Genomic DNA, 24,713 nt, shown 5'->3' with positions numbered 1-24,713 from the left:
TTTAATTTTTCAATTAAGTGTCAAATTTTGACGCCAAATTATTAAAATGCAAAACAAATGCAAATTTATTGCAAATTACCTCATTAAATGACAGTTTTTGCAAGTCTTATTTAGTAAAAAATAAATTAATAAAATTAAATGATATCGAAAGTAATAATAATTAAACAAAACAAGCGAAACTGAAATAACTAAATATTTCATTTCATTGAAAAAATTGGCACGTGTATAATGAATTGCAAAAAAACTGAGTAAATTATGTTAATAAAATTATTTTTAATCATAATGATGACTATTTAAATAACAAACAAATATTGTATTATTATTATTTGATAATATTATTATGTATTATTATTTTAATTAAATGGATTAAATAGAAATGAACAGGGTATTAGAAAAAGGGAGTTAACAGAGCACTGACTGATTAAAAAGAATATAACATAAGAGGATACTGGCTGAGAGAATAGAAATGAACACGGTATTGGGAAAAGAAATATTAACAGGGCACTGACTGAGAAAAGAGAAATTAACAGGATACTAGTTGAGAGAATAAAAATAAACAGGGTACTGGGAGAAGAAAGATTAAAAGGACACTGACTTAGAGAAAAGAAGTTAACATAATACTGGTTGAGAGAATAAAAACTATCAGCGTACTTGCTGAGAGAATTGCTGAGAGAAAAAACATATGCAGTTAAAGATCATCTAATACAGCAACATTTATTTAAAAATTTTTAGTTTCGCAAAGTAGCAAGTCGGTTATGGTATAATTGTGATGATGGCACTATCACAGTAGTTTAAATGTAGACTGCCTTAAGGGATTCCTGGGAACCAGAGGGTTGACAGGATATTAACTTCCAACGGCATGGAACACTTCCACAATGATAGATCATTTGTGCTACTTATTATAGTGATATATATCTATTTAATATTATCATAATAATTATTACTATCATTATTATAAAGACATTACCCAGTTACCCAGGTCTTAATTTAAATCCCACATTTAAAAATTTTTGAACGACAAAAACCATAGTGATAAAAAAGGAACTCAAGGCAATTAAATAACAAGGTATCTACAATTTAAAACATATATACCATATATTTATTAATTACTTTTGAACTCCCAGCCAAAAAAATTCTTGAAACTTTTGTTCACATATTATTCTTACTGTACCATATATTAGTCAATTAATTCCACTACTAGAAGTGCGCATCTATTTTAAATTCTTTTTCGCTTTTAAAGACTTTCTGCCCCACTACCCTTAGGAAAATAAATCAAGAAGAGATAATTAAAAAAAAAAAAGAATTTAATTTTATCTCCTGAATATATAAACAACCATACACGGAAGTGTTGATGAAAGATAAAATACATTTTGGGGGCTCGATCGCGATCGGCACAGCTCATTTGTTATTATTTTGCTTGGTTGGTTGCTAAACTTTGGTGCGAAAAATAATGAGGTGTACACCATGTCTGCAGTGATTATTTGCCAAATTGCAACAATTATACCAAAACATTGCTAAATACATTTAGTCACGGATACTAATTTATATATATAATGTATTTTTATACTATACTTAATTATACTACAATATATACTTTTGCTTATTTTAATGAAAACGAAGTGAACGAACGTGACAATTTGAATGTTGCAATATTGTCAATTTATTTGATTAGATGATCACAATTTTTTTTTTTTAAATAATTTAAATTTTTTTTAAATGATTTAAATAAGAAGCGGGGCAAAAGGAAGGGGCACATTTTAGGATCACTCGTTACAAAAACGAACAAATTAAAAAAAAATCATTCAAATATAATAAACATTAAATTACCGATCTATCATATTTAGATTAGGCCATCACCCCATGTGCACTCTTTTTAGAGAGACATATTTCATCGGGCACGCGCTCATATAAAAATCTGTTGGTTAGGGTATATTATCAGAAGAAGAATTTAGTATACCTAAAATATTGCTTTTTCTGTGCTTTTATCTTTTATCGCTGATTACTGGAATAATATTTCAGCCAGATGGCTTTTGATGCTTTACAACTATTGTGAAAAAAATTGTCTTTTCTATCAAGTAATTTTAATTTTAACAACCCAAAACAATCGCTTAATAATTTCTGAATTATTAGGAAATCCTTCTCATAACATTAGGTAATAAGAATCTGTTGGTTAAGATATGTTGGCAATAAAAGAATTTAATATATATTCTGTATTTTTTTTCAATAAATTTTAAATTTAACGACCCACATCATTTGTTAAGTAATACCTCAATTATTAGGAACGGCAAGTCCGTATAATTATAAGGGACATCTGAGATAATCTTTAGGAATGACTCTTATAACATAAGATATTAAGAATCTGTTTGTTAAGATATGTTGTCAATAAAATATATACTGCCTTTTCTTTCAATAAATTTTGAATTTAATGACCATCAAGATTTGCTAAGTAATACCTAATAATTAAGAACACTAACTCTGAATCGTGATAGGGTATCTCTGAGATTAGCTATGCAATGGATTCTCATAATATAAGACACTAAAACTCTATTGCTCAAGATACGTTATCAATTAAGGTATTTAAAATTATGCCCAGTCTGTCATTTAAAAAATTTTTTATTTAACTATCGGTAACTATAAGATAATGTATAAAATTGATCCTGTTGTATAGTTAAAATATATTGTTCTTGTTTATATTCTCAGCTAACAAAATAAGTATATATAAAGCTTTCTTAAAAATATAAAATTATTTTATTATAAACGAATCAAGCTTATTAAGCAACAACTTTAAGGTTTTTCGAAAACTACTTGCCTTAGCTCATCAGCAACTATTTTTATATGAGGAGCGGCATTAATCATACGTGCTGTATGACTAAAACTTGATATAAAAGCGGTCTTGATAAGAATTTTCCTCAACAACCTTGTGTTGAATAATCAAAAAAGAAAGAAATTTATAAAATATGCTTCCACAAAACATTAACAAATAAATAAATTTTAATAATTTGAAATTTTTTAATAAATTTTTAAATAAATATTTTTAAATAAATATTCTTAATGGAAACTGCTGAAAATATTTGAGTAAATATACAGAATATTTCTTTGGATACATGTATAAAAATGATAAAATAAATTTAAATATAAATAAAATATAAATCAATAAACACTATAAGCTAGGAACTTTAATTTACTATAGCATTTCTTTCCTTTAACTATTTATATACAAATTAAATATATACAATTATATATGCATATATTATTAGCATGATTTCATTTATATGTAAATATTTCAATGATTTACAATCAAAATCACGAGACTTCAGTGAACAGATGTTTAAAAAAAAAAAATGTATATAGATTTTTTTTTGAGATACAAAATACAAAGTGAAAAAAATATTCTCAATTTTGTTTTTGAGACAAATACAAACTTAAATTCATTATTATGATTATTGCTGAAAATTAGTATAAAAATACATTTATACACTTGTAGTAGCTATAAATATTCATTTTTTGTATTTGTATTTAAATTGTTTTATTAAAAAATTTTTTTATATTATTTTAATTTGCTCGGTGCTGTTGAAAAATTTAATCGATACTAAATTTAGCAGATAATCACATTTTTAAGTTTGAGGTCAATTAAAAAGTGGGCGGTCAGCAGTTTTAGACGTAAAGGGGTACACATTTAAGGCGATGGTACTTAGAGGTAAATAATTGCCATATACTAAAACTCTGGTCGGAAAATAAAATCAGGTGCTGGCAATTATGCCAATGGGGGCGTGAAACCTTAATACGTGCTGAATCACATTCACAACACGAGTTACTCGTCGTTTTGCTTATTTCTGATAAGAATAAAATGAATTTATATTAAAACAGTTAGTAATAGTTTTGGTATTAGTAATTGAAAATTATTTTTAATTAAAATCATTATCAATTTAATTAATTACAATTAATAATATAGTTGATTAATCGCTTTGATAATATTGCAAGTGTTGATTTCCTATTAATTACAATATATACTTCAGTAGTATTAATAGAATTATGGGATTATATGTATATATTATATGTAATTGTAATTTATTATACTCTGAACAATATTATCAAATTCAATAATATTTTCATGATAATATGACTAGTAAAATTTAAATTTGAAATATTTTTGTGTATCGAGATTAGACTCAGGAACTATAGACAAGTATAATCGTAAGCAGGGTGTTTTTAATTTAAACGACTTAAATCCATTATATGAATTAAGAAACGATAAAGAAAAGATGTTTCCTACTCATATCACATGGACAATATTAACCGAGGTACAGCGCATCAAAGAAAGGACTACCTACAGTTATAGTGGTGATTATATCTGTAAACTCAAACATCTTATAAATTCTTCTCTAATACATATTTATAGCTTATTAAACATGCTTAAGACTATTTTATCTACGCGTATAGGAGTAGGCGTACATTTTCAGTATTAATAGAAGAAAAACGTGTAAAATAAAGCACTACCTAAGAAACATGCTCTCACTATATGTGCAAAATTAATCATCTTATATATATTATCAATCATCTTATACCTATTTATAGTTTATTATACAGTGTTTGAACTATTTAATCTTCGAATATAGATGAGGAAGATGAGGAACAGTATTAACTTAAGTTTTAAATGTATTAACTTCCTATAAACTTTACTTGCCCCGACTTAACCGACATATTTAACGCCTACATTCGACATTATAAGTCAAATGGCCTGTTATTGGTTACTCCAATACACAAAATTCATTCAAAGCTGTTAAATAAAATAAGTAATTTAATATGCAGTGTTGGTTTAAATATTAATATTTTTATGAAGCAACTCTGTAGAGTTTTATATAAAACATGCACTACAGTAACTCTTTAGGAATAAAACATATTTTTAGTTTAAAACATGTTTAATTAGTGGTTTAAGAACTTAAGCAACTTTTTTTGTTTTAAACATGTTTAAAGCGTTTCTTTCGAAAAGCTTATAAAGATATATCTTCAATTCTTCTGTAGCAATTTTGCAATGTCTTACTATAAGTATAACATGATCTAAATCTACTTTCATGTATGTGTACAAGTATAAACATAAACCTTAACAACAGTTTAAGCTCTTACATACCTCTTTTGAAATTGAACATTTTAGCTAGTTTTTTTTAAAGCTTGAAAAGGTAACATATATTTAATTGTCGTATTGCAGTACTTTAACGTTTTACGTATAAAGTGATCTAAATAAGTTTTCATATATATCTACACAAACAAAAGTCTGATTTAAAACATGTTTAATAAGTGGTTTAAATAATTAAACACCTTTTTTTTGAAATTAAACATGTTTAAATCATTTTTTAAAAAGCCCATAAAATAATGACACAGCTTCCTTAATCATCATTATAAAAGATGTCATAATTGTATTGTATATTGTAATTTAAAACTAATATTTGTAGATGTATTTTTAATTGTTTTTATATATATTAATGTTATATGTTATTAATACACAATATATGAGTCCACATGCTCATATATTATACATATAATTAAAGTATAATTCGAAATGGCAATAGCAGAACAAAAAATATGTCAAAAAAACAACAAAAAAATTTTGTAAATGTGCCGTACTGTCTGTAGATCTCATATCAGATACAAAAAATAAAAACAAAAATTAAAAAAAAAGTACAATTTTTACGCAGCATATAAAACTACACTGCATTTCTTTTACGAGTTTATTCCCTTTTTCCCCATCAAGTCACTTAATTTGTATAACAGATATGTGCTGCCTGTATTTTTGCTATCAGGCATTAATTTAATGAGAAAAATATCTCTAAAAAAATAAATCAAATCAAAATAAATTTTCATTTTGAAAAAAATTTGAGATTGTTGCACTTTGATAATTAATGCAGAACAAGAATGTGGCAAATTAAAATGAAACAAAAAAAAATAATAATTATAAAAAAAAAAATTAAATAAGCAAATTGTAGAAAAACTAAAACAATTTAATTTAATTAAATTTATATATTTCTTAAACATATATTTATTTACAATGCTTATTAATATTGAATAAAAGCATATATATATTAAATAAATATAAGTATTTGTCATATTAGAAAAAATTGTTATAGTTGTTGACTTTTGCATAAAATTTGCACTTAAATTAAAATTGCAAATTAAAGAAATATTTAAACTAAATATTTTAAATATTTTGATATTCAAAATGAGTTATCTCAATGTTAAGAAAATATTTAGCATTAAATATTTTCGTTGAAATGTAAAATGATTAATCAGAATTTATAAATTTATAGCATTTTAGTGGGTGGTGATTGTCTGCACACACCACAAGAAAGTACATTTTCTTCTCAACATGTTGCAGTAGAAAAAAATGTATTAGACTACAAAAAGGCGCTAACAAAGGTAAGAACAGAAACTATAATGCCATTGACCGTTTGATGTTTTATTTGCTAGCGCGCCTAATTGTTTATTTAAATGCCCTTAAGCCTGACTGTCTGCCTGCCTATCAGCCTATCAGCCCATCAGCCTACCAACCTAGCAGCCTAACAGCCCAACTGCATGGCAGCCTAACAGCCCAACAGCCTGGCAGCATGCTAAGCAAATACAAATCATGCCTGTGCGCTTTATACATTATTTCACATTATAGACAAGATCTGTATTATATTCGATACATTCACGTTGAACGTTATATACAGTAAAACTATAACAAGCGACTGCTTTTATTAGAAAAATTTATGTATTTATAAAGAAAAAATCAAAAAAAAAGATTTACAAAAAAAAAAGAATCCATGAAAAATATTTGCAAAATCCATTGGAAGAATAGACAGCTTGATAGACCGCCAACTGACAGTCTGATAGACATAAAGACGTACAGCAAATTAATGCTATTATTATGAGCGGTAAATATAGACAATGAGTTGAGTAATAGGCAGCATGAGGCCCAAGTGGGAGGAGAGATGGTAGCTATTTAAATAATAAGGAAAACAATTTTATAATTGAACATTTTGTCTTACTGATATTTACTTTAGATACTGCTTATATGAATTTTTAATAAAATCACTTTTTCTTTATTATTATTTTCATTTTCTGTAAGCTTCACATCATTGTAAAAATGTAGACATTATGTTAGGCATTAATTATAAATATGAAGTTAAGTTTAAACTGCCGAAGAAATATTTAATGTTTAGTTTTAAAATTCAAAAAATAGTGAATATAAATACCTTATTAATAATAGATCTTTTAACAACAAAAAACTTCAATTTATATATTACCTTAATTACCTTAACTAATACCTTAATTTAGATAAATAAATATCATAATTATATATACTTTATAAATTATTTCGCAGCTAAATAATCTAAACCATAAAAGTTCTCAACATCATTACTCCTGACACTTTCCACCTAATTTATTCAAAATAAATTGCCTACCTTAAATTAATTCTTAGCAGTTATAAGATAGATCCTTCCCTTTATCTATGCAAGCATACAATGCTCAAGTAAAAATTCTGATGAAAACAAAATAATGGAGTTTAATATGAACGAAGGAAAAAGTACATGGTGGCATCGACTGTAATAAAAATAGAACTGCTCTCAAAATCTTTTGTGGTAGATTTTGAGGTAAGCGGCAAAGAGACAGACCATGTCGGCTACAAAAAGATGACATAGATCAGGGCTCATGAAAACGATCAATTAATTGATTTTAACTAGCAATCAGAATCAATGGGAAGATTTTTTAAAGAATCGGCTGTCATGAAAGAGAATCGGCTGTAGTACCTATGATGGTGATGATATATTTTTAATATTAAAATATATAAATATATTATAATTGTTATAATTTTCTGAAACATTATATACAAAATTCACACTTAAGATAACAACTCTGAAAACATTTCATGGTAGATTCTAAGTTAAACAACAGAGAGGCAGTGTTGAAACGATAAGGCAAATCAGGGTGCTTGGCAATCGATCACCAATAATAGTGATTTTTATTCTTAAAATATATTCATATATTTTAAGTTATAATTTTCTAAAAGTTATGATTTTCTAAAACATTTATATAAAATTTAACGGCGCATATATATATATGTTCGAAAACTAATTTAAAAAGTTGTGTACTATTTATTTACGTTGACCAATTAGTTCTTTCTAAATTATACAAAATTATTCGATAATCCTTATATCCTATTTATTTTATATTCAATAACATTACCACATTAAATACTTTACGACAGACCTACTTGCAAAATATGAAGAAGGTTGCAGGCAATTAAATGCATTAAAATTTGAAGCTCCCCAGCATGCGCCTTTAACCAAAACAACTTTTCTTTATCAACATTTATCAACACACGCATGCAACATGCATGCAGCTTATGTATCTAAGCGGAAACAGACAATTTTTCTTGCATGCAACTATTAAAGGAAGCAAGTTAATAGCATTTTTTACGTAGGCACAAAATGTACTAATAACAACAACAGCAAAACTAAAAGAATCCAACTGTTTTTTTTTATTGTAAAAAATTTCTAAACCAAACAAAAATCATATAAAATAAACAAACCAAAACAAAACAAAATAAAGGAGAAAATAAAATTAATTGCATAAAAAGCAACAAACTGCAACATTTTGTTGCAATATGACACCTTGTGGGCATTTGGTGCTTCCTCTACCCACATATAGAAAAATTAAAAAGCACACGCAGTAACTATACAAGCAACAACAAAGACTGTTAAAATAAATTATATTACAAAAACAATTTTATGCACATAAAAAAACATCAATAAGAAAAACAACAAAGTAAATGTTTAAATAAACAACGTAAATTGGCGGCAGTTAAAAAATTATAAAATGTTTAAGTTGACGCCTTGCTGCCAAAAATGGCTGCAAGATTGCCTAAGTAACATTTGCTTAAAAGCAAATAAAATTTAAGGCAGATAAAAAAAATGCAAACAACAGCAACAAATGTTGCCAAACTAAATTAAAGTTGCAATTTGGCGTCCGACTGATAGACGACAACCGTCTGTAATTTACACTCAAAACATTATATTAATTATTTAAACTAACGAAGAAAAATTTACACATTATATAATAAAAATAATTTTAAATAAACAAATATGCATATAAAGAAATATTGCATTTTTTAATTAAAAAAAAAAAGAAATAATTTGTAATAAAACAAAAAAAAATTAATATGTTATAAAATAAAAAATAATTTGTTACGAAACAAAAAGTTATTTGTTATAAAACAAAACAAAATTTATTTTAAAAGAAAGAAAAATTTAACAAAAAAAATATAAAAATAAATATATGTATTGTATATAGAAAATTTACGCTGCTTGTTTATAAACATTATTATTTTAACGTGGCCCATAATGTAAAAGAGACATTGTTGAGATTCGCAGTTTTACGCACATTTTGTGCTATATATTCTTTATTTACATAAATTATTTTGTAAAAAATTATGAGAATAAAAAAAAAATAAATATAATTGTTATCTTAACACCTTAATAACCAAATTTTTATTTATATATCTCTTTTAATACAATTTGGCCAATTTTACAAAACGTCAATGAAGCAAAAGAGGCGGAAAATAAAAATATCCCAAAAAAAACAAAAATAAATAAATAAAATGTAAAATATGCGTAGTTGTATACGAGAGTATGTTGTGTTTAGGCGTATGTTGGCGTTAGCAGCAAATTTTCTTGTTTGACCTAACGTAAACATTGTATGTTTATATACATGTATGTATACATGTATGTGCATTCTCTCTTGTAGTTAATATGTGTATAAGCAATTTTGTATTTCAATGTGTGTTTACAGAGTTTCATTCATTAAAAATTAACTTTTTTTAAGCAACTTAAAATAAAATTAATAAAAGGCAAAAAAATAATAAAATAAAAAAATAACAACAAATCTTAATCAATGTGCGCCTGTTTTTTTTTAAATTTTTAATCTTTTTCTTTTAAAATTTTTTTTTTATTTTATTAACAAAAAGCTTGGCAATTTCATTCATCCATTAAAATAAACTTCATTCATGGAAAATATTATAATAAAAACGTATGTAAAAATAACACTACATATGTATATAAACATATATATAGTGTGATGTATATACGTGTATAAGCGACGCTGATTTTAGTGTGTGGGCTTACAAGATATCGATTGATTTATCAGTCTCACAGTCTTGACAGTTTCTGTTAACTTTTTTAGCCAAGATCGCACATAATTAAACCAAAATTTTAACTTAAGGCTACAAACGCAAAATTTACATAACTACGAGTATATCACTCATATATGTATGTATATTAATATATGCATATTTGTATGTTTATAATTATATAGTATATTAAGTAATCTTTGAAAAAGATAATAAAAGAGTAAAAGTTAAAATTCTATATCGAGCTAATTATAGTTTAACCAAAATGGTAGGTGTTACTTGACCACCTCAATTTGGAGTTTCAACAGGGTGTATTAGAAGGAAGGTTCCGTAGGCTTATGCTAAATACAATAATATCATGGATGCAAAATATTTTTATTAAATTTAAGTATTTCCTTACGATAACGAATCAGTATAGTTTAAATATAAGTTATTTATAAACAATTTTATTAATTTTTTTATTTAAAAATTTAAAATAAATATTTTAAGTAAATATTTCTTAAAATCGGTAATGACAATAAAGTGTTTTATTAAAGCATTTTTTATATCAGTAAACAAAAATTTTATAAATTAAGTTGTTTTTTTAGTTATTATAGTGTGTTTCGTTTTTTAATATATGAAAGTTCATACTAGTAATAAACATCCTGCATCACTCATTGATTGCATAAATATTAAATTTTTTATATCGAAATTTCGGAACATTTTCAGTGTAAATTTATGTCACACAAATATACAAATAAATAAAAAAAGAAAGAAACAATCTCGTGTGGTAGATCAATAAATATTTTCTCAATTCTGTAACACCATCAAAGTGTTTTACTACAGCACTTTTTAAGTTTATTGAACAAAAATAATATAAATTAAATTCTTTTCTAGTTATTGAACTGTGTTTTAGTTTTTAATATATAGAATCTGATACTAATTCTTAGATTGGTTTTTCATTTTGTTAGTTTTTTGAATATACTACAATAAAAATTTCATATAAATTACAAATTAATTAGTAGAAGTAAGCAGCACGTGATTGTCTTAAAAAGGAAATAATTTTAAAATATACCATCTATTACTAGACTCTATAGGTTCTATTATTTTCAATTATTTGCTGTAATCCATACTGAACAATATTTCAGCCTTTAAAAAAGGGAGTCCCTCTGGAACATAGCCGCTTACAGGTTGTGAGTTGTTGCTGAAAATAAGTACTGTGACTGCTAGTTCTGTTAACTGGAGTCAATGGCACTTAGTTATTTGAAATCTTTAAGGATCCCGATTAGTATGAAAAGTGACTTCTGCAACATTCTATGTACAGCAAAAAATAGCTAGTCCAAATTCAGGTCAGGATATAATTATAACACATAATTACGTCAATCCTTAATGTACACTCCAACTAAAGTTCTAATTCTTAAGTCTTAGTTTATCTGCTTTCTTGTCCCAGGGTTCACACTTATTTTGTTCCGGTTGATTTGTGACTCTACCTTACTAAGATAGTAAGATTTCTTTACTTGGAACTGAGCTGATTAAAACACTACGGCATTCACAGTAGTATTTTTGATAATCCTAAATCCCATATACTTCTCAGGTATTAGTCGGGTAGTTTATGCATCTTTATTTATTTTTTATTTCAAAGTTGCTAATAGAGTTATAATGACAATAACAATAAATAACAGGTACATTTAATAATATATAATATGAACCACCCGCCCTATGCTACACGAGGAGTTAACGAAACCAAGAAGAAGAATATGAACACCAATGATTATGTTTAAAACTATTATATATCAGTGTAAGAGTATTGAACTATTGAGTTATAATAACAACAACAATAAATAACAAAGGCATTTAATAATACATAATGTGTACCACCCGCTCTATGCTCTAAGTGGAATTAACGAAACCAAGAAAAAGTATATGAACCCCAATGATAATGTTTAAAAATATTATATATCGGTGTAAGAATATTGAATTTATTATTTATTTATAATATTATTAAACAATAAATTTTAAAATATTATATATAACATTAATACTAAATAACTAATTAATGTATTTTTATTACCATATATCACTTATTACTAACAATAACCATTTCAGTCATTAACAGCTATCATATTTCTTACTAAAACCCCAGCTCTATCATAGAGGCATGCATCACTATTAAATTTCATTCAATTTTTAATGCTTATTTTTGCACCCTGTATTTATTATTCAGTCTTTCAAATGAGTCGTTAATTATAACCACATTTGTAATGAATTTAATTTGAATTTTTTTTTCAGTTTTGTTTTTTAAATTTATTTAACACAAACCACAAGTTCATCTTTAAATTCGATAAAGTCATTTGATAAATGTGGGGTGATTTGTTGCAAATAATTTACGTTAATATGAGTAGACATAGAAAATCCAAGCAAGAAACTAGCGAAGTCAAAACAGAGCCAAAGATACAAAAATATAAACTTAAATAAAAACAAAAGCTCATAAATAAATTTTTAAATCTTTTTTTTTAGAATGTAATTACTAAGATACTGTAGTGAGTGAAAAGCTACTGAAAGCAATTCATCTCATACTAATTATTGGTCATAACTCAGACAGTTGATGAGCGCAAATATAAACAGCATGAGTGCATCTAACTATTGTATCTAGATACGTTAACTTTACAAAATTACAAAACAATTTTTTTATTATCTTACGCTACTCATTTTTTTATCTAATAGTTTAAGTTTACCTTTAACATTACATTTTAAACGAATGACGTAAAGATTTGTAATAGAAAAAATTTTTAAATTTTTTATAAAAATAATTATAAATTCAACCTAAGCCGGTAGACAGAGAGGAAGAGGGAGACAGAGCTTGTCTATCTAGTATTTTAGTAAAAATAAAGTAAATGAAATTAATATTATTAAAAAAATGTTTTTTTACAATATGTATATAAACAAAATATTATATTTAAGTTACTTTTTTAGTAATTTCTTATTTTGTTCTTATTTGGAAATAATTGCATTTATTGCTGGAGGGGATTAGAGACTGACATGGGCCAATCTGCCAACATGTTGACTCACACTGCGTTCTTAGTTGGATACTGAGCATTGATGACGGCAAAACAATCTTGTTGAAATTTTCAAGAACATCTAGAAAAATGTTAGGTGCAATTTGCCTGTAGTTAGTTAGAATTTTTTATAGTGTACTCTTGTTTTATGTTAGCAAATTGTTTATTTATACCGTAGGCGAAATTAACTAAGTTAAATTTTAATTTATTTTTTTTTTTTAATTTTGTTCTATACTTAAAAGTCATTTTGTATTTTTTTATATAAATAAGGCAAATTTGAGTTTTTAAAAGGAAACAGCAAGGAAACGGTTTTTGAAGTTATTGAAGATAGTAAAGTGTCAAGATATTTCCTTGAAACTTCGCAGATTAATAGGAAATGATAGTTTCCACTTATGTGGGCATTGAGTGAAGCTAAGTATAAGATATTGATTGATATTGGTACCTAGAAAGTAATCTTAATTTTAGTTTGAAATATCACAAATTTTTTGAGAAGAAAACAAACTTAGTAGTCAATACACCAATATTTATCTAAAACTTTTTGGTTAATAAAGAATAATAATATTTACGTGTTGAGTAGGGGTAACGAAAAGATATTGGAGGATAAAACAAAAGATCTAAAAAATAATTTTAAAAATTTTTATGTCACTTCAAAGTATGACAAATGAGTTGGTAAGTTTCCTTACCAGCTAAGAAGATAAGATAAGATACTTCTTTAAAATTTACGAACATTTCCTCAAAAGTTTTCAGGTTAAAAGAGAATAGTACTTAGTTCGAGAAAAACTAATTGGTTAATAAATGAGGCTGGATAATAATTTAAAAGATTCTAATGTCATTTTAAACTATGACATTATTAGTTGTTAAGAAATGTGACTAAGAAAGCAAGATATTTCCATATACTCATCTGTTAAATATAGTGTAAGATAATTTTTCGCATATTTTCTCATTTTTATCTTACATATAAATTGTAAGTTAAAAATAACTTATGAAATTTATCTAACTTTTTTGAAATAAGATATACAAGTAAATGAAATCTCATTAAAGTATCTAAATAATCAAGTCACCTATATATCCTTAAAAGTTTTGATGGTAGTAGAGCATGATAGTGCTGATGTGGGTGTCAAGTATGGTTTAATATAAAATACTATTAAATAAAACAAAAGTCTAAGAAGTAATTTTAAAGATTTAAAGTATAATATATTAGTTGTTAGGAAAAGTAACTAAAAAGTCAAGATATTGCCTTATCCTCATCTGTTAAATGTAATGTAAGAAAATTTATCTTATTTTATCTCGCAGATAAATTATGAAATTTATCTTATTATTTTTTAAATAAAATATACACGTAAATGAAATGTCATTGAAGTAACTAAATAGTCTAGATACTCGTATTTCTTTACAGATTAATGGTGTGAGTGTTAGCTTTTATATGGGTATCGCGAAGAACTCAAAATAAAACTCTGGTTAATAAAAAGTTCTAGTAAGTAATTTTAAAGACTTTAAGGTCATTTTAAAGTATAACTGTAGTGTACACGTATTTGAGTAAAGATTAATACTGGTTTTTATTTATTTAATAACAACAACACTCGCTTCTATTCTATTCTTATGTAAAACTTATTCTATTTATATAAAAGTTTATACAATACAATTACATATTAGTTTTTTAAAAAAGTAAGAAAGCAGACCATATATTTTTTTAAAAGTTTGATGGGAATTATTTATTTATTAATATTATTATTATTATATCAATATAGTATGAAATTCCATTAAATATAATTAAAGTTACAAATTGGCTTAAAATTTGTTAGAAATATTAATCCTACAAAAATTACTACAATTTTACCTTCAGGCAGATGTCGGATTTTCTCTTTCATACCTTTTCTTATTTAAAGATAATTTAATTTAAGATGGAATCAGTGTAAACTACATGTTTTATAAACAAAAAGGTGCTAAATACAAATAAGCAACAAAAATAAATATATCAAAAAAAAAAATCTTCATATATAAAAAAATAAATTGAAATAAAAACCAACAAAGAAAATATTTCAACAAACAGGAAACAAGATTTACCTTTCGCTCCAAATAAACAATACAAGAATATCAAAAAAAAAATAAAAAATAATAATGAAAACCTATTACAAATTGCTAAAAACCCTCTTTGTTAAGCAGCTTAGAATATATCTCTACACACTCCACACTATCTGTGCAATCCAATGAAAGAATGCATATTTTCGGTGAGACCCTAGTAAACGCCAAATGCAGCTAAAAGAAAAGTAAAGGAAAACAGTAGGTAGACAAATTGGCACCATTAAATAAATATAAATAAAAATTAAAAACGAAAACGACCAAAAAAAAAGAAATTCTATTAAGAAAAACTATTTAAATATCTCTGCATTCACAAATAAACAGACATACATGACTACATAGAGATACAAAGATACATAGATACAAACATAATCACCTCACGTAAACGAAATAAATAAAAAAAATCATGAAATGAAATGAAATTCTTAATTCGTTGAGGGCGAGTCAAAATCCAAAAGACTAAGAAGAAGAATTCTTTTTTTGTACTCGTATATTTTATGGACTAATGGCAAGCAAAATAGGCAACAGATGTGCTTTAAGCCGTGTTAAGAACAAAATAACAACAAAACATATTCTAAGCCATAACATACATAACAAATATATGTATATATATATATATACAATCAGTATAAATATATACATAATATATTTATAAATATATAATTAAAAAGATACGCACAGTAAATGCTTTGAGGTATGAGTAACAAAATATTGACAGACAAACCGACGACAAACGGACAGACAGAAAAACTTATATTGGACATGCGCGCTGCTATGGCTCACTGACTGCTGACTATTTGTAGGTATGTTATGTGAATAAAATATTAAAATTTGAAAACAATACAACAAAAGCAACAAAACAATCAAAGTATCTGTTGCTCATTAGAAATGTGCTCGTATACGGACCGCTAGAGATTCATTCAGTTTGCTTACTTGCACAGCTATAATTACTGAATTACTTAGGTGAACTTAGCATAATGCAAGGGCAATGAGCACCGAACACCGTGCACTAAGGAACGATGAACGAGCAATGAGCAACACAAACAACAAACAATAAGCAACAAGCAACAAGTATCTATCGTTCGACAATAAAACAATATTAATACACACCATTGTGTTAGGAAACGTATTTAGTATCTGTTATCTTTAGTAGATGTGCACATGTGTGTGACTGAGTCGTGTATTAAGAAACCTGTCACGACGTCCAAATGTCTAGCAGTACCGCAACCACAACAAATAACCTTAGGCACAAGATTGAATTCTCCCTCATCTCATATGGCACTGCATAGCATGAATGCATCTCTGTTAAATGTGGTGTAAAGAAATTTATCTGGAAATTTTTTAAAATTAAATATATGTATTTACTCGTATAAAATCTCGTAAAAATTCTTTTACTGCAAATTTTACTACTGTTGTAAAGAAATTTCCCAAAACAATTGCCACAACACTACTTTGGAAAAACACACGCCTTTGTGTATTTCCAAATTTCCCAAGAGATTAGATTTGTGTATTGTATATGCCCTCCCGAAAGTAGCCCAGACAATCTGTCATCCTATTTTTGCAATTTACCTGTTCAAATGTCACTCACAATCGCCGCTGTTATTGGTATAGCAAAGGTGCGTGAGGGTGTGAGGATTTTAGAAATCATAAATGTTACGCTTGCGCGCATTTATAAGGCATAGGTAAGCCCATAACGTAGATCGGGAAATTTTTGCAATTAAAACGATCATAAATATGTAATGAACAGTTTTGTTTATTTTGTGGGATTTCCCAAATTTAACCAAATACTTTATATATAAAAAAAACCAAAGACCGCGGAAAAAGGTTTAACATCGTTAAGTCAAGGCTAGATATGCAATAAAATATAATAGAAAAAATATGAAATCTAGTTATGACTTTATGAGGCCATACACACAAGGACATGATGTAATATTGCCTTCTTAACTTTATAATTTCATAAATATAGATTATTATAATAAGTTAAAGTTATATTTTTGTTAATATTAGTTTATGAGCTTTTTTTATATCTTTAATATGCATACTATTCTTATATTGTATATATTATATTTATTTCATTTCATAATTGAAAAATATATATTAAGATATAGATTATATAAGGTTATAACAATCAATGATCCAAAGGTTTTATGATCCGAGATCTAATTTCATTATTTTACGGGAACTACTTAGGTCTAACTGTTGAAAGTTGTAGTATAAAACTTGAAGAGTTTAAAACTATTTCAAATTCTTAAAAGATTCTAAAATGATTATGACATTTAGACAAAAAGAACCAAAGTAATTACATCTGAAGTTATAGCTCCTAATGTTATCGAAAGAATTTTTTGGGTATCTTGTACTTCCCGCAAACACTTTTAAAACACATTAATTTTTTAAACCTATGTTTTCGAAGAGCTGAACTCTTCATATTAGAAGTAATAGTTTCTTATCTCAGCAAACCTACTATAAAATTGACAGAGTTAAGAGTAAATTCAAACTCCTAGCATGATTTACTAATCAATAGATACCCTTCAGTATACTATATTATATTATACTCACTATTAAACTGATATCTATAAGGATCCATCGCAATGAGAGTATTAAATTTGATTCTTTTTAAGATTTTATTGATCGTTCCCATCTTGTATATAAATGCTTTAGTTAGGAAGAATTCAATAATTACATAAATGATAGTAACCGATTGTTAAGATTTACTAGATATTTGTCTTTAAGTTTATATTATTATATATAATAAACTGTAAAATAAATTAATTAATTTTTTATTTTTATTATTAATTTTTTTAAACCCGTTTAATATATAATATTATTATAAGATATTTTTCATATAGTTTTTAATATTTTTTTTTGTGTCTAAATATTTTCTTATATACTTCTACAGTTTGTTTTTATGTTATTATATTTTTATTATCTAAAATTAATTTTATTTATACTCTTAAATATTTTATGTATTATGTATAGCTATATTTTAATTATAATTATATATTTATATATATATATATGAAAAATAATTTATTGAATTATAAAAAGAAAAAAGTAGTAAAGAAATTCAGCTACAGAATTTCGTTATTGATAAGTATTTATAAAAAAAATTGTCGAAAAAAAAACAAAAACAATTACTGAGTATATATTAAATGCTAAGGCTTATGCATTTTTATTAAAAATTTAAATTCCAGAACTCTTTGGGATCTTGTGTTTTTATTAAAATAAATCCATGACATGAAGAATTGGAACTAGTCTCTAAGAAAATTTGGGTATACCAACAACAATGTGTGTTTTGGTAGATACATAATAAGAGATAATATAGTAAGAGTAATTCTCTAAAATATAGAGTTATAAGGAGTTGGGTTCGTGATATCAACCCCTAGTTGCAAATTTTAATTAAGAATTATGAATGAAAGTATTTTATTCTTTATTTGTGAACAATTATCCTCAAATTAGATATGCTAGAATTGGGCTTCAAACCTAAAATATGCGGGATTTCTAATAGAATAAATAAATATACACATATCCATTAATTGTGAAATAATTATGTGCATAAGACGACCATATTATTATCACAAAGTAATCAAAAATATTCTACATATATGTAATATCTCGTATTCAATTTTAATTTAACTTCAGAAAACATAATAATGAATAGTAGAGAATGTGTCTTTTTTTATTATTAATTTTTTAAAATTTTTAAATAATTATATAATGAGGATATAGATATTCCTTACAATAAAAGACAATATTATTTTTACAAATATAAATTTGTAATCAAAACCTAAAGCCACAAGGTTAAAAAAATGTCGAAATTGATCTTAATTCTAAACGTTGAAGAAATATTAGATTAAAATTTTTTTCTGTTAATATATACTTAAGTATCTATCTACAATAATTTAATTGACATCAAAAAATCTCGCGATAAGCTATTCTAATCACCTTTGGTTTAGTGACTTTAGTGACATATATTCACTAATAACTATATATAATATCCATATTTATATCAACCAGATCCATGAGAATTTTGTTTTTTAACCTTGTGAGGATATTTAATGATTTGAACAGTTTAACCTAACTTAAGTATTTATTATGAATATTATAAGAATATCATAATATTATAATATTCAAAATATTCAAAATATTAAGAACATCATAAATTTTACTTTTAAGGAACAATACTAATAATAGCACATAATGTTAAGGATATAATAATTAAAAAGAAATACTAACAAATCAAATTCCTGCAAGTCCCAATCAATTCAACTACATTGGAAGATATCAATGTCTTATACTTGCACTCGTATATACATACAACAATATATCTCAGGAAACTATTAGAAGTTAATACTAACATTTTGTAGATGTTCTTTAATCGCATGAACAAAATTTCACCGATCTATATACCTAAACATTCAATATTAAATAAAACAGTTCGCATGCTCTAATAGGATTTATGGACTCATGTCCACATAATTCCAATAATTTCCTGATCATTTCTTATTATAATATTTTTTTAAAGCGTAGATATATTAATTAAGTCATTAAAGTTTAATTTTAATTAAATATTTGTAATCGAATGTAATTCCCTCAAATCTCACTTTCTAACTGAAATCGTAATCAATCAATTATGTCCAATAAAACTACATGAGCCCCAACTTTAAATTACGATATTCAATAACGTATAACGTATATAACATATTATATTATATGTACTTTTTTTAATAGTGATAGAAAAATAAATAAAACTATACAAAATAATGAATATTAAAATGAATATAAAACTAAATAAATAGTATAAAAATAAAAGAAGTTTTTGACTTACCGGCTGGCCTGTTATTGCGGCGTACTGGTTCTTCCACAATTAACGGAGAATGTCGTCTAGCATTGACAACAGTTGTTAGGCAAAGTAAGGCGAATATGATGAATTTGTAGAAGAATGTGGATGTTGATGTGGAGTTGAATGCAGTGGAGGAGGAGGAGGAGGATGATGATGTGGTGGCTACCGTTGCATCTCGAAATTTGGAGTTTTGGTGCAATCTTGTATTAAGCATTTTTGTTGTTGCTGTTGTTGGAGTTGTTGTTTGTATAGCCATTTTATTTTATTTTTTTTTATTTTTTTGATTAATATATTTTAATACACTTTTTTTTGTAATTTTAAAAATTTATTTAATTATTAATAGAAATTATTAAATATTATTACTTAGCACTCATATACACGCACTATAAATTTTTTCTATTAAAAATTTATTTACTATTAATTTTTTTCTTAACTTCTTTGCAAAAATAAATTATAGTAAAATGAAAACAACAAAAAATGAAAGATTAGATAACAAATTTTGTGCAAATTATTTAATTATATTTTCGCTTTTATTTTTAATATATTTTTTTGTTTTTTTTTCTATTTGATATTTGTACGTTGTTTTACCGAAAGCGCAGAAAAAATCAACTTGAATTTGAATTTTTGTAATAACAATTATTATTTTATTTATTTTTTATTTTAATTTTATTTAATTGAGAGTTATATAGCCAGTATTGTTGTTTTTGCTTCTTATTGTTCTTATTGTTATTGTTAATTAATTATTTGTCTTAAATTGTTGTATCTTTCGCTGGCTATTGGCTGTTTGACTGTTGCACATTCAAGCACTTTACGATTTTGTTAAGTTTATTTTGTTGCTATTTTACGCAATTTTAGTTCATGTATAAATAAACACATAAATAAATATATATATATATAAATGTATCTATAGTTGTATTTTTTTGTTAAACAATTCTTTTGTATGTTTCTTTAAATAAACTTGAATGTTAACAATTTTTACGATTTTTGCGATTTTTCATAAAACGCGAGACGTTTTGCCGTCGTCTTTTTGCCGTTGTGACTTTCTGTCTCAAAAGTATCTCGCGGTTACGGTAAGAACTGCAATGACAGAAAAGCTCAGTTCAACTTAAACTAAAATATAAATAAAGTAGCGAAATTCTTTATTAAAACGCGCACATGTATTTTTGCAAACAAAAACAGAAAAAAGTTTAAGTTATCTACGAACTTCAAATTGTTTGCATTAAGTTCACGCAAAAAAAAACAGCGAAAAAAAGTCAAACTTAAAATTTAGTTCACTGCATTTAAATTTCACTTTAGTATCTTAAACTTTTTTATTTTTCACCAAAAAAACAGAGATTTATAATTGTAAGAAAATATACTTTATACGTATATGTCTGTATATATATCTATCTATGAAATATTTTTCTAATGTTTGTCGTGTGTTACTTTGCGAACGTTTCGGAAAATAATGTCCACACACGGGATCGGTCGTTGAATAAATAAACTAACGAGCGCACATTGAAAACTCTTTACTGTGCGATCGTTCGGCCGGTTGTCGGTATAAAGATACACAGATATTAAAAAAGATACTCAGCTAGCTACATACGGTCTCTGCTTTATCGACGCTGACGTCGGCGCTTGTTATAGTTTGTCTTGTTGTTATTGTTATTGTTGTGGTTGTTGTTGTTAGTGTTGTTGTTGTTGTTGGTGTTGCTTATGTATTTGCACTTCGCGTTTTTACGTTCGGCCGTCGTTTGGCTCGTATCTGTATCTGTTATATCGTTGAGCAATGAATGAATATGAGTGCGCAAATGGCAAAAGTATCTCGATGGTGTTGTTGTTGTTCTCGACGTCGTCGTCGTGTGCTGTTATGATCAACGGCAGATGACTTAAACAATAAAAGAAAAAAAAAACAACAATAATAAAATAAGAAATATTAAATAAAAACACAAATCACAACAAATTGTATATAATTACTTAAGCACATGTGTATATGTATGTGCATTGTATAAATATGTTTATAAACATAAGTTGTCTTGCAAATACACACAAACCGCTAAGTAAATGTTGCCAAACCAAAATATGCAAATAAATGTTGCTGAGCTATCAGTTTAAATATGTGGGTGAAAATTAACAAATCCTAGAGGCAAACAAATGTTGCTAACGAATTTAGAAATAAGTAATTTATTGTTGCTAAGAGCTATCATTTATAGATAATGATACATTGATGAAAACTTAATTCAGTCAAGTCAATTTGAAAGCTAATATTTATTAGATGGCAGTCTAAGTAACTAGAAACTAAAGCCTATTTCTTTCGCACGAAAAATTGACATGAAAACATATATAAAAAAGATATATACGATATAACTTCAGGTGAATACTGCTATCTAAAACAAATCTGCGAAAATGAGCTTAGCGGTAAATCAGGATAAAACGTAGTATATGTTTCAACGCCGATCTGGTGGCTAGCAACTACACTTTAAAATATGGGAAGGAAATCATTTACCTCGGCACCGCTGTAACAAGCAACAACGATGTCAAACAAAGAGTCATCATTCCCAATAGATGCTACTATGGACTTAATAGCCAATTAAAGTGTAGAACTCTTTATTGACAGACAAAATATACGTTCTACAGGTCGCTCACCAGTATTGCCCAAACGTGCTATTATGGGTTCAGTAGGCAAATGGGATGAGGTGCTTTTCTTGACAGACCAAACTTACGCTTTATATGATGCTCATTCTACGTGTGCTTCTGTATGACGCAAAAGCATAGACGCTGTCAGAGAAATATGAAGCAGCACTGAGAGTCTTCGAGAGCAACATTTTTTATATGATCTATTGGAGACGTTCGCATCCTTATGAACCACAAGCTGTACGAGCTTGATAATTAAAATTATTATGGTTTGATAATTAGCGTGATAATTAAAATAATTCAGTGAATCAAATTTGAAGCGATAGTTGGAAGAAGAAGGCGTAGAGGTAGACCTCGTTTCCGGTGGAGTGCTCAAGTTAAAGTAGCACTAACAGCACTTGGTGTACGAGACTGGAGAAGGTGCCCTTGTAGTAGAGACGTTTGGAGAAACATGCTGCGTCAGGCGAAACGACCCTGCAACGGGTCGTTATGACCATTTAAATAAGTAAGTAGTTTAAAAGTACTTCTAATCATTAAAAATTTTTGTACTTGCCTAACTTATACCAGAATTTTTTTAAACTATTTTATACCTATGGAAAAATTTTTATTAAACTAAATGAGAATTATAAGCTTATGAAAATTTTTATATGATGACAAAATTGAGATTAAACACCTAAATTAATATATTTTTTAGTTTTCTTTATATTATAAGTTTATGAAAGTTTTTATATGATGATAAAATTGAGATTAAACACCTAAATTAATATATTTTTTAGTTTTCTTTCAAAATCCCAAAATATATCACTTCATACCGTTTATATCCATTAAGACATCAACCAAACTTAAGTGTATGCTTAAGTATTATCTAAAACGTATTTTCACAGTTCTTATGTGAAATCTCAACAATAAATTTTGAAAACCGGAACAAAATGCAATTTTCAGCATTGGCTATGCCACATGTAAAATGATTTTTTATGGCTTTAGTATTCATTCAAAGCAACTATTGCTGTTAAATAAAACATTCACATACTCGTAAAGTTCAAAGACTTAATTTTTCATTTTTATAATGGAAATAAACTCTATTAATTAATAATTTTTGTTTTAGCTTCCTATTGCATAAAAACGCATTAAACATATATATACATGTTGCGAACGATGAAATGGGCATAAATGCATGATTCATACACACAAACGCACACACATTTGCGGGCATACTTCACTAACGAACAAACTCTTCTTGCTTCTTAGTGGCACAACAAGGAATAGTTCAGCATCACAGCTCAACACAGCACAGCACAGCACACCACACCACACAACAGCGCCGACAATTTTAATTGCTTCGCCAATTAATTTGCATGTAAACACAAATTGATCGCAGTAGCAGCGAAGTTGGTATAGTAGCAACAGCAAACAACAAACAACACTAACAACAACAACAACGACAATAGCAATAGCAATAGCAATAGCAATATTACAGTAAATAGTAAGAAGCTCCTGCATGAGCTATTGCTGCTGCTTCACTTTTCTTATTATTTTTATTTATTTGCTATTTTATTGACGGTTTTGTTTTTGTTTTTGTTTTTTTTTTTGTGCTGATATTATTGTTGTTTGTTATACTCCCAACACTGCTGTTGCTGCCTCTTGTTGTATCCTCCTGTTTACTGGCAATGCAACATGTTGTCAATTGACTAATTTGGATGCCTTAATGCTAATGTCGTCGTTATGTGCTACGTTTTTTTTTGTTCGACGTTAATTTCATTTCGCTGTTGCTTACTCTTCTGTCTTACCATTGCATACATGCCACCACCAACACTCAACCACTCGCACACGCCTTTGATGTCGATGTTCATGCTTTTTTTTGTATTATTTTTATTTTTGTTTAATTTTCAGTTTTCAGTTTTACTCATACTTGTCGATGATGAATTTCTGTAGCAACATTTTACTCTTCTTGCACACATTTAATGCATGTTTGTGCTGCGAAAAC

General features: G+C 26.6%; 1 protein-coding gene across 1 annotated transcript in view; it reads right to left on the bottom strand.

Moving 5' to 3' along the window:
• Positions 1–20,396, bottom strand: part of LOC119670943 (dorsal-ventral patterning protein Sog) — a 68,898-nt gene extending 48,502 nt beyond the window's left edge. Inside the window, exon 1 of the mRNA XM_038081400.1 lies at positions 20,102–20,396. Coding sequence (XP_037937328.1) covers positions 20,102–20,372 — 271 coding nt within the window. The 5' untranslated portion in view covers positions 20,373–20,396. The remainder of the gene's footprint in view (positions 1–20,101) is intronic.
• Between the last annotated feature and the right edge of the window lie 4,317 nt (positions 20,397–24,713).

Source organism: Teleopsis dalmanni, chromosome 1 (genome assembly GCF_002237135.1).
Source record: "Teleopsis dalmanni isolate 2A chromosome 1, ASM223713v2, whole genome shotgun sequence".
Taxonomy (NCBI): Eukaryota; Metazoa; Arthropoda; class Insecta; order Diptera; family Diopsidae; genus Teleopsis; species Teleopsis dalmanni.
Note: the sequence above shows the minus strand (reverse complement) of the source record. Positions and strands in the feature narration are given on the sequence as shown.